Consider the following 12,855-nt stretch of genomic DNA (forward strand, 5'->3'; position numbering starts at 1 on the left):
CTTCTTGCTGCTAATTTGGTGACCTCATTAAGCTTTTAACCAAGTAGTCTCACTCTCATAAAGCATTAATCTCTTTCCTTCTAATATAACTGACTTCCTAAGTTTACACTTCTCTAGGAATTTCCCAGCTATTGCTTCCCTGATCCAGGTCAAACTCCCCAAACCAATCAGACACCTTAGTTTCCTGTCCTTCTCTACAGATGACGCTGGCCACCCCCCCGTCATCGCGGGGGGCCCCCCACCAGAAGGTATGCCACTCCCAAACGCAGACGGACGTGCTGAAGCCACTGCTGGGAGGGGGGTCTGGGGGCCACCACTCTGCCGCCGGGCGGCGCCGGCGCCGCGTGCTCACCAAGGACGGGCGGAGTAACGTGCGCATGGAGCACGTGAGTGGGCGTGGTGCGCTCTACCTCAAAGACCCCTGGACCACCTTCGTGGACATGCAGTGGCGCTACAAGCTCATCATGTTCTGCGCCACCTTCGTGGGCACCTGGTTCATCTTCGGACTGCTCTGGTACCTGCTGGCCTTCCTGCACGGGGACCTGCTAGGTGAGAGACAGAGAGAGAGAGATCATGAGAAAGAGAGAGAGGAGTGGATAAAGAGCTGGCCTAGGGGCTGGTACCGTAGTGGATAAGGAGCTGGCCTAGGGGATGGTACCGTAGTGGATAAGGAGCTGGTCTAGGGGCTGGTATCATGGATAAGGAGCTGGCCTAGCTTACAGTAGCCGGTGGTTTTGATTCCTGGTTGCAACCGTTGTGCCCTTGAGTAAGGTACTTTACTACCCTGATTGTTCCTGGGAGATGGCCCTTGTAATATGTCAGTCGCTTATGACAAGCCCTTTTGTAGGTATCCAATGTAGTTTCGGATATTTTGGTGACTCTAGAGCTCCCCCTAGAGTTGTGAAATATTTATAGTTTACCTTGCCGTTATAAATAGCCTAATTCCCTTTCCCCCTGGACATGGACATGTGTAGCCTATTCGTTTTGGACTAGCAGAATACACAAGGAAGGACTAGCAACAGGCGAAGACAATCTTCAAAGAGCTATCTACTTACTGACCAGGTAATGTTTCACGATTCTTGCGAGATGTCTCCCGCTCGCCGACAGGCCAAGTTGAAGGGCTGGTGTTCTGGCTGCAAGGCCAACTGTAATCTATGGCTATGCTAGGTGTATGATTCCACTATTACAATTTTGTTTACCTTCAACCTTCAAAATGGCTTCGAAGCTGTTATATTAAGTTAAAAAACCTGCAAAGTGCTGCTTTAACATTTAAATTAATCACACTCCTATCTGCAATGACATTTTAGATATCCATAATAGCATCTATAGTCAGATACTCTCAATGACTGTTACAGATATCCACATGACAGTTTTTTAGTATTTTGTATAAAAAATGAACTTGGTTTTGCGGGGCAGCCGTGGCCTACTGGTTAGCACTTTGGACCTATAACCGGAGGGTTGCCGGTTCGAACCCCAACCAGTAGGCACGGCTGAAGTGCCCTTGAGCAAGGCACCTAACCCCTCACTGCTCCCCGAGCGCCGCTGTTGATGCAGGCAGCTCACTGCGCCGGGATTAGTGTGTGCTTCACCTCACTGTGTGTGTGCTGTGTGTGTTTCACTAATTCACGGATTGGGATAAATGCAGAGACCAAATTTCCCTCACGGAATCAAAAGAGTACTTATACTTATACTGGTTTTACTAAATGATGCAAACATCCTGTAAAAAAAAAAAACCCTGTCATTATAACACAAGCTGCAATTTATTTCATAGAAAGATGCACCAGTGCAGACTGTTGTAAACATCGTTTGTTGGCATCTGGCGGTAGCTGACTATCGCAATCACAATCGTAATCACAATATGAACCAACGCAATTACTGTACCTAATCGCAAAAGCTACAAATTATTGTGATTTTGTCACATTTATGACTTTTATATTAATTTCATCCTCCTTGACTATGCCACTCCTGGTTGGTGGGTGTGCGTAGTGTGTGAGGAACACAGACATTCTGATTGAGCTTCATAGTCGGTCGGTCATAGTTGCCCACTGATTTGAAGCTACCGGAATACTAAGGAAGGTAATACACTGACTTCATTAACCATCCTTATTATAACCTCTCTGTATACTTTAAACGTTTACAATACTTTGATTTGTAATACAATGGCGTGTAGGCTACTTCCATTGACTATTTTGATGCACTCACATAATCCTGGCTCTGAATGGGAGGGGTGAGGCCTGACAAGAGCTGTTATTGGATTAGTACAGTGTCAGTCTGGAAAATGAACCACTCCTGACTCCTGAATGAACCAATGCTGACTCCTCTGGGCCGATCGTTGGCCAAACGAATTATAGCCTATTCTATCGGGCCAAAAGTTGCACTGGGAAAATGTCCGGTATGCCAGATGGCCAGTCCGCCCCAGATTTATATGTAGGAACCCTCTCCACAGTACCACCACCGTGTCAGGCTATTTTGAACCTTGTCAGAGGTTTATATTAAATTGTGATTTATTTTGAAACCTGTCTCAAACCTGTCTGTGTTTACACCAAACCAACCCTTTAAGATGGCTAGTCATTCAATAGTCAATCAATTCACTTTTCAGTATCTTCAAATATTGCTCTGGCTGAAATCCCAAAATGTAGCCCTGATTTGGCCTTATAACCAGATAAAATCAAACAATTTTAAAAGGCACTAGAATAAAGGAAATTACATGCAGGGTCCTAATTTATATGCTAGGCAAAGTCTAAAGTCTAACTAAAGCTTTCTTAATAACTATGCCAAATCTACAGTGTTGGGCAAGTTACTTCAAAATCGTAATATATTATGTATTACTTATTACTGTCATTTCAAAGTAATTCATTACATTATAATATTACTGTCTCTTACTTGTAAGGCATTACACTACTATTGTATTACTTTTAAGTTACTTTTACCAAAATATCTAGAAATATGGATTTGGAATTCTAAATGCACTTTATTATGCTCAATGCAGCTCATTGCACTTCTAATGAAGGGTGATGTGGTACAACATAATGACTGAGCTAGGCTTAAGGCTAACAACAGTAGAATGCAATAGGTGCAGTGATGGCTCATGATGCAATACAAGGAACAATCATAGCCAGAATTTTGTTAAAAGAAGACAAAAGGTCAAAGTCTGGTCAATTGTGATAGAAATGATGTAACTTTAGGCTTAGGCCTACTCATTAAAATCAACAGAGCCCACACTACCTGTATATTGTAACCCAAAACCTAAAGACATGTCAAGATAGGCTACACAGTGCAGCTACTGGCCATTTTGGTGCCCTAACTGGTGAAATACAGTATTAACCTAAGTATGTCATCATATGGCCAACTATAAAGATGTAATCTGCCTGTTCCCAGGGATGGGTAGTATTTCTGAAACATGTAATATGTGTTTCAAATGCAAAATAGTATTTTGTCATTTGTATTTTATTGGGTTGAAGGAAAGGGCTCTGTATTTTGTATCAAAATACTTTATTGGTGTGTATTTTTGTATTTTAAAAATACTGCAAAATACTATATGTGAAAAACACAAAAAAAGTAGATACTACACACAGGTGTAATGAATAATTGGTAATTAGGCAACAATGGTTTATGTTTATCACAATCAGCTAATGTGAGAACAGCTGTGTTCAACAACACTTACAGCTTTTCAGTATTGCTGAAGCATCAGCTCTGGTCTGAAGCACTGGTGTGAAGTGGTACGCAAGTAAAGATGAGCAAGTTGACCTGTGCAAGTTCACATAAGGACACTGACAAAGGCAACCATGTCCCATTGTCTCCATGCTAATATTTAACAGAAAAATGTCAGATATTTCAACCACAATGACATCAATAGATGGTAAGGTGTTGAGTGTGTTTAAATTCCCTTCCTTGTAGCATCCTTTTCTGCATTCCACGGAGGAATGTTATTTAATTAAATAACAATTATATTTCCTTATTAGCTGCATACTTGAGGTTGGAGATATTAAGGCACGTCAAGTCTCTCACATACTGGAACTTCAAGATACATAGCCGTATGATTTTCTCATTCAGTTCTGCACTGGACTTGAATTTCGGCACAGATACACAATTATGATTTTGGCCTATTGATTATAATGTGTTTAATTGAAAGCTCTGTCAGTCATTTGGATAAGCATCAGCTAGATGACTACATGTAAATGTAAATTCTTGTATTCTTAATTCTGATCACACTACATGAACTTGCATACGGTATACGACAGGGGCCAAATTGTATTGTTTTTTACTATATAGTTTTAATAGGCTAAATGTTTGGGATAAAAAAAAGCTTTTTTTGCAGTGCTTCCATACTTCCTTGAAAAAAGTATTTTGAGTATTTTCTAAATACAAAAATACAGTATTTTATTTTGAAACATAATATGGTTAGGCCTACTGTATTTTGTAGTTTATTTTGATACATTAAAAATGAGGGTATTAGGTATTTTATTTAGAAATACATTCTGATGTATTTTTGCCCATCCCTGCCTGTTCCCAGCATTAGCACAACACTTTGCGATGATTAGCTTGTCACCTGTGACGATATATGCTAGGCCTAAGTGACTGACCTATCTGGGTGCGTTTGGAGATGCCTGCCGAAATCAGACATTGTTGAATAGGCATAATTTATCCTGGTGCCACGCACCTTGCATGTAGCTGTTCGCTTATTTCCTCTGTGTACGAAGTTATTGTAACTGAAAGTAACGATAAAAGGCACAACTCCGGGAGGACTTCTTGTCGCCATGGTCAATGCATTTTTTTTATATATATCTGTGAGTGTGCGCACATAGCGCATGCGTTACGTTGCACATTATGGCAAAGGGCAATGCCGCTCGTTATACGTTTCCCAAAGTATATGTAGCAATAAAATAAAATAGAAATACATGAATACATTTAGATAAAAAAAAGCAAAAATTGCATGAAATACAGCTTGTTCAGGATTCTCAAGCTCGAGTCCGAGTCAAGTCTGAAGTCTTTTGAGTGGAGTCGCAAGTCATGTCTGAAGTCACTGTTTTTGCGACCTAAGTCCAGGTCCCTATCTTTTTTACATTTCTATCCCTTCATTCTCTTTAATTTAAGTTCACAGCACAAAGCTGACATGCACTAGAAGAGCATTTATGCTATATCAAGAATCAAAAAGATTAGCGTGGCACCGCTCTAGATGTGTCATTAAATTAATTGTGCTATTTCGTGAGGTATAGAGATCTTTCGGTTTCACACACAAAGTGCACTTAACTGTTCTTCATATCCTAGTTGTCTCTGACAAATTGAAAATAATGAGCGTATAGGCTTATGTTCATCGAGTCAGTTGCAGCCAGCCACAGTCATCTTCAACCAGTAACAGGAGCTACGTTCTGCTATTTGCGCAGATTTTTTCTCTGTTGTTCTCGCAGTGTTGTTTGCGAATATGTATCAATACATAATACCACTTACTTTCAGGTTAAAATGCATTGTAATGCGTGTTACTGAAGTTTGTACCGAGTAAAATATTACCCAATTTTTTTTTGTAATGCCTTACATTGTCGCGTTACAGCAAAAAACAATATATTACAGTAATTACATTACTTTTGTAACTCGTTACTCCCAACACTGCAAATCTATTTGCAAATTTACTAATGTACATGGTAATGGTAATGTAATACCATGAGAAAGATCCTAAGCACAAACATTGGTGGGTCAGCAAGAAGCTGTCTCACACCACATGATGCAGCTAGTTAATGCAATGGGTGATGGTGGTAGCATAGTGGTTAAGGAGCTGGGCTAACATGCAGTAGCCTGGAAAGATGTGCGTTCAATTCCTGGCTTCCACTCACTGGCAATTATAACAGTTTTGATGGGGTGGCCAGGAGTGGCACATAAACATAACATGTGACAAGTAAAACAATATGTATTAAAGCTTTAAATTCAATACGAAATTATGCGTTATTAATAACCTGTTTTATGTAAATTATAATTAAAATACACAATTTGACATATGAAGTAGCAAACAACTTAAGTATGCCATAGAACATCTGAAGCACATAACTTCGTAAACAATGCAACCAAAAAGAGAGTATTTTCAAGTAAACCAGTAGCGAACTAGAATGGAGTTTTCCACCATATATAAGCCAGATGAACTTCATTACAATGGTAGAAATGGGTTCTTGAGTCCAGTAACACAGCCATAGCATCGCAATCTGTACCAATAAATATAGCCTCAATAATTTGACCAGCATCAAATCAATGTAAAATGCTTGATTTGGCTAAGAAAAAAATATACTTGGAGACGTTTCATGCTGACAAGCCAAATGATCATATCTCTGGTGGCACTTGGGGTGGCCAACTGGATTCTGGGGGTGGCCTGTGCCACCCATCTGGCTCTGCCCTAGCTTCCACTGGTGTGCCCTTGAGCAGGGCACTTAACCCCAAGTTGTAATCCCTTGTAATGTAATTAACAAATGTAAATCACTTTGGATTAAAAGTGTCTGCTAAATGAATAAATGTAAATGCAATGTACGCAAACTGACTTGGTTAGTTAGTTAGTCAAAGACAGACTTTGCCCAGCACATTTACATTGGGGCCCATAATCCTTTAAATCTCTGGAAGATCCCCAAACCTCTGTTCAATTGTCCCCATCCACATGCTCAATGCTTCCTGCGCCAATGAGATGAGATATGGAGAAGATATTGAGGGAAACAAACAAAGGGATAGGAAGATGGAGAGGAAGACAGAGAGACAGATAAAATGCTTCTTCTGTGGAGACTTAAGGTGAGAGATGGAGGCAATGGTCCCTTCCATCCTGCATGTGTGTGTAGGGTTCAACCTCCACCTAGACATAATTGACTTGAATGTATCTCTATTCCCTCCTCTGTGTGTGTGTGTGTGTATAGAGTTCGATCCTCCAGCGAACCACACAGTGTGTGTGATGCAGATGCAGACACTGACGGGGGCCTTCCTGTTCTCCCTGGAGTCGCAGACCACCATTGGCTACGGGTACCGCTGCATCACGGAGGAGTGCGCGCCAGCCATCATCCTCCTCATCCTGCAGCTGCTCATCACCACTGTCATGGAGATCTTCATCACTGGAACCTTCCTCGCCAAGGTCAGTGCACGGCGAGTGTGTGTGTGTGCGCTTATGTCGTTATGTGTGTACATGTGCCATGGAGATCTTCATTAGAACCTTCTCCACATAGGTGTGTGTGTGTGGTCATACTCCAATCATAAAACACTTACCCTACCATGCTCATGAAAGAAGTTAATGTTGACACATCATTTATATGTAGTTTGACAGGTCCTGGTATACAGTCTTCAGCACTATAGGATATCTTTATCTTTACAACATTGGAGGGCGCTGTGGCGCAACTGGTTACATTGACTGTACCACATATGGGTCCAAGTGCCACAGGGCCCCAGGTCTCAAACGCCTGAGTCATATTCCGGCCCCACTCCATCTCCCACTTGTTTCCTGTCAATCTCTAACTATCCTATCACAATAAAGGCAAAAATGCCCCCCCCCCAGATACTTTCTTTACAACATTAATGTGAGAGAATTAATATTTACATTCATTACACTCTGTAACAACATTGAACATACAACATACACAACATATTCAACATACATAGAGAATCAAAGTGATCATTTGCCTGATTAGATGATTGTTTCACTCACCACATGCTCAGGAACTGACTGATTGATTGTGTGTTCCCCCCTTCCTGACCTCTCACTAACAGGTGGCACGACCGAAGAAGCGAGGCGAGACGGTTCGGTTCAGCCAGCATGCTGTCGTCTCCAGTCACGACGGCCGGCCTTGCATCATGATCCGCGTGGCCAACATGCGCAAGAGCCTGCTGCTGGGCTGCCAGGTAGGCAGGGAGGGGCCTGTTACCAGGGTTACGAGTGGAGGAAGGGGCCTGTTACCAGGGTTATAAGTGGGTGGAGGGGCCTGTTACCAGGGTTATGAGTGGGAGGAGGGGCCTGTTACCAGGGTTATAAGTGGGTGGAGGGGCCTGTTATCAGGGTTATAAGTGGGTGAAGGGGCCTATTACCAGGGTTACACGTGGAGGAAGGGGCCTGTTACAGGCCCAGGGTTATGTGGGGATCCCCCCCCCCCCCCCCCTAACTAAAAAAGAACAGTTGGGGGGAAAAAAATCAAACTGGTCTTTACACCAAATTCATCAGGCTCCAAAAAATCTTCAAAAAACTGACCCCCCCCCCCTCCCTTTTTGTTTGCTAAGCGACCTTAGGAACCCTGAAAGGCGCTATATAAATTAATTAATTTTATCTAAATTCTTTAATTTATTAATATTGCTATGTAACCCCAAGCTAGAAATGTACATTTGTGCATTTTAATCTTAATTTTTAAATTTAAATTCAAATAAAGCATTTGTGTGGCTGTGTGTGCGTGCCTGTGTTTGTCTGTCAAAGGTGACGGGTAAGCTGCTGCAGCCGTGCGTGGCTAAGGAGGGGGAGACGGTGCGTCTGGAGCAGCGCAACGTGGCCTTCAGCGTGGACACGGCCAGCGAGAGCCCCTTCCTCATCCTCCCCCTCACCTTCTACCACATCATCGACAGCACCAGCCCGCTACGAGCATGGGCCGTCAAGGGTATGCAACAGTGTGTGTGTGTGTGTGTAGCCTGGGTTTTCCCATGCTGCCTTACGCGCGCAATTTTATTCACGCTGCTAGGCAGCCTGGATTCCATGGACTTCGTTTTCACCTCAAGGAACCAATCACAGAACGGAAGGGGGACAGCAAGACGATGACGACACGCCAAAGTGGTTATGAGCTACGTACAGACGCATTTGATAGACATTCGTAAACCACGTTTCAAAAACGAGAAAATGAATGTGTACTGTAGTTCCCAGACCCCATCCCAATGTGATGAGGTTTGGCGTTAGCCAGGCTAGTGTGTGTGTGTATGAGAGACAGAATGGATGGATGGAACAGTTTGTGTGCATATGTGGGGAAGGATGGAACAGTGTGTGTGTGCATGTGGGGAAGGATAGAACAGTGTGTGTGTGCATGTGGAGAAGTGTGTGTGTGTATATGTGGGGAAGGATGGAACAGTGTGTGTGTGCATGTAGGGAAGGATGGAACAGTGTGTGTGTGCATGTGGAGAAGTGTGTGTGTATATGTGGGGAAGGATGGAACAGTGTGTGTGTGTGCAATTAGGGAAGGACGGAACAGTGTGTGTGTGTGCATGTAGGGAAGGATGGAACAGTGTGTGTGTGCATGTGGAGAAGTGTGTGTGTATATGTGGGGAAGGATGGAACAGTGTGTGTGTGTGCAATTAGGGAAGGATGGAACAGTGTGTGTGTGTGCATGAAGGGAAGGATGGAACAGTGTGTGTGTGCATGTGGAGAAGTGTGTGTGTGTGTGCATAGGGAAGGATGGAACAGTGTGTGTGTGCATGTGGAGAAGTGTGTGTGTATATGTGGGGTTAGAATGGAACAATGTGACTGGTAATCCAAAGGCACTTACACTCACAATGGCAGGTTCAGGGTTCCAACACAAGGGTGCACCCAGGGATGTAGTGGAGGCTAAACGCAAGTAAACACAGTTTACCCACCTCTGAAATTTCAGAAATAGAGTTTATCCACCTCTTATTAGAGTTTATCCACCTCTCAAAACAGTTTATTCACCAATTGCAACTTTTAACATTTAGAAATTACACTGTATTATCCACATCCACAATATGTACACTCATCAACACTCTAGGAACCATTTAATACCACTTGTATTGTTATAAACGTTAGACAATAACCTCCACCATCAAACATATTGTGAATGCCTTTTAAAAAATTCCGATACCACATGCGCAGTCCACCTTACCGTGGTCACAGAATTCAGTTTACCCACCTCTTATTTTACCACTACATCCTTGTGTGCACCTGCATATGTATCACTGGTGTGTGGGTCCGAGTGGCCCATGTTCGCCCGATATTTAAATCAACCTGACCGTAACTCGAACCGAGAATAGGCTATCAATTAAGACAAAATTATACCCGACCCGCTTATTTACAAAATGGGTGCTTTTGGTTAATGTAGCCAGTGTATCGTTATTGAGCTACAGTATGTAAAACATTCAGATCAGAAACAGGCGAGATCAGTTCGGAAAGCAAATACAGGAAACACATAAATTACGTTAATAGAACGGCTAACTATGGTTGAGCAAGAAGGAAAATGTCTCGGGCGAGTGTTTCTATCTGTAGTGTTAATTTAGTGATAAATTACCTTGTCTATTTGTAATGACAGTGAGATTCCTTTCTTGTGTTGTTGCATGGGAGGCTGCCATGGTTGGAGAATATGATAGTGACGTCAAGTCAGGTACCTCGGTAGCCCGGTTGAAACCAGACCGTTTTCAGTCGTAACTGAGAGTGGGTCTGGGGAAGGTTAGTTCACAGCCCATTTCCAAAGGGCGTTCCCAAACGGACGCTGATCAAAATGCCTCGGACGCAATAGGAGAGGCCAAAAACCAATCAGAGCAACGAAAGAGACAGAGTGACGGAAACACACAATTTACAACACTGTCTGGTTGTAGGGAGAAGCAGGAAGAATTAACCACTTTTTAATTAAATGTAGGCTATAAGGCATCGTGCCACACTGAAAGCTAATATTTTGTCACTAGCAATTTACATCTGCCCTCTGTCAAACACAATTGCATTTTCAGCTCTGAACAAAACCATTCACGTTCAAACGAGCATTTTGTTTCATTCGTCCTTTCTGGCTGACCGGGACATATAAAGCAGGAATGGGGGACGAGAGACTGAAACGTTCAAAGCAATTATGCCGGAATTGTTTTAAGGCAAAGTGTAGCATTTGAGTTATGCTCGCATAGCACACCAATTCAAAAGTAGCCTGTGTTTTCTGTCGGCTACGTGTCCAGCTACTGTAGGCCTATAAATGAACAGAATATCAAACCGTTTTCAGTAGCCTACCACTGTTGCAGAGATCACATCCCTTACATACATGTTTGTACAATGTTGCATATTCCAACATAAGGAAGCAGTTAAGAAACTTCTAACTCTTAAACCAACATGATAGCAGCTTCAAACAAGCGGCAGCAGCCATCGTTGATGTTTAAAAAAAAATAAAAAAAAAACCCGGCTTCTTCAACAGGGTGCGCTATCGTCATCGTGTAAAGCCCGCCTCAAGGGTTCTGATTGGTGCCTCGATCTAGGAAAATTGGAAATGGGCTAGAATGGGTTCTTGGCCAGACGGACTTTCAGAGCGAATCTCGAATTTGCCGGAAGTACGTCTGGGTTTTTCCCAGGCTAGTACCTCGGGACACAAGACTTCCGCACGAGTCTCTGAGCAAACAATCTGACCCGACTTTGCGTTCAAGTCCTTTTTCCTCTGTCGAAAGTCGGAGTTTCCTAATATCCGATGTGGCATGAAGGCGCTATTATGCTATGTGAGTCCAATACAAATCCCCCCATGAGGATATTAAAATATATTCTATTCTATTAAATGAAGAAAACAAAATACTCCTCCAAGACATTTTCCCCACAATAACTTACAATGGTAATCTATTTCTGTATCTGTTCAAATAATTTGACCTGTTTTTTTTTTCTGAGCTGGCAAAGAGCTTAACAAAGTCATCCAAAAGCAAATACAAATCAGCAAACACTTCTCAACTAAATACTTACTGATGTCATCTTCTTTAAGAACCTCTCCAAATACTTCCCATATTTCGCTTTTCCCACAAAGTGACCATGGCAGTGTATACGAACGTACAGTGCTAACTCTCTCTCCCACTCTTTTCCCTCCATTAGGTGGGGGCTGGTCGGACCCCGAGCTGGCTGACTTTGAGCTGCTGGTGATGATGAGCGCCACGGTGGAGCCCACCTCTGCCACCTGCCAGGTGCGCACCTCCTACCTGCCGGACGAGATATTGTGGGGCTACGAGTACCCGCCCGTCGTAACCCTCTCGTCCACCGGCAAGTACGTCGCCGACCTTGCCTACTTCGACAAGGTCGTCAAGACCAAGACCCCACCCACATTCAAGGAGACAACGGCCACGCCTAACTGCCAGGGTTACTCTAGCGGTGGCGGAGAGGGAGGGGGAGGGACGGAGGGGACGGACCCTGAGAAGATCCTTCTGGAGCAGAGTTACCGGGAGCGTGCAGGGGAGGAGCGGGCCGTCAGGGCGAGGGAGACCAGCCCGCTCAGCGTACGAATCAGCAACGTCTGAGTGCGTGCACACACACGAACACGCGTTTGTGCATGTTTGTTTGTGTGTGTATGTGTGTGAGGGTGCATCTGGAGCAGATACCAGGAGTGAACAACCTCCACATCAGAAACGTCTGAGTGCGCACATACATACACACACACACAAGCACTTTCACATTTGGATACCTATACACGCTGATGCCAACACACACACACACACAGAAGATTAACTTTTGTTGCTGTACCTCATGGGAGGATGGTTTGACAGACATTATGTTTGTAGAATTGAAGAAATGAGATTCAGGTAACTATGAAAAAGCAGAGATGACAAAAATAGAGAGAAAGTGAGGCAGACGGGAAGAGTGGGGTGAAAGACACACACTCAGTAAATGAATGTATGAGGAGCGATGGCAGATAGGGGCTGATTGGTGAGTGCATCTGGATTGCCAGATTGCAGGTCTCACAAGATGGACAACGCTGTCATGGACGCACCTTCGACTCAATCCATGGACTTAAGTAATGTGATGTAGCAATGACCAATAGGAAAAGAATGTAGATTTCTTTTTTTAAAATGGTGCCTTTTTATTGTTGTTCCTAACAAAGCACTTTAGGTAGCATCTCAAAAGAGTAGCGCCTGGTTGCCCTCCCCCCAGAAAAAAATCAGTTACAGATGCCAGTAAAAATACTAAAG

The 12,855-nt window shown here is 43.3% G+C and overlaps 1 protein-coding gene across 1 annotated transcript; it reads left to right on the plus strand.

Annotated features, from left to right (window-relative positions):
- Positions 1 to 200: 200 nt before the first annotated feature.
- On the plus strand, positions 201 to 12,186 carry LOC143135303 (ATP-sensitive inward rectifier potassium channel 10-like). The gene is made up of 5 exons (XM_076296010.1): positions 201 to 549; positions 6,885 to 7,096; positions 7,726 to 7,857; positions 8,420 to 8,597; positions 11,768 to 12,186. The coding sequence occupies exons 1-5, from the start codon at positions 201 to 203 to the stop codon at positions 12,184 to 12,186; spliced, it is 1,290 nt and encodes a 429-aa protein (XP_076152125.1).
- Positions 12,187 to 12,855: the final 669 nt, after the last annotated feature.

This window comes from Alosa pseudoharengus, unplaced genomic scaffold (assembly GCF_046254945.1).
Source record: "Alosa pseudoharengus isolate Yale_2024_CS ecotype anadromous, Long Island Sound unplaced genomic scaffold, YU_APseudo_1.1 YU_APseudo_1.1_scf_2, whole genome shotgun sequence".
Lineage (NCBI taxonomy): Eukaryota > Metazoa > Chordata > Actinopteri > Clupeiformes > Clupeidae > Alosa > Alosa pseudoharengus.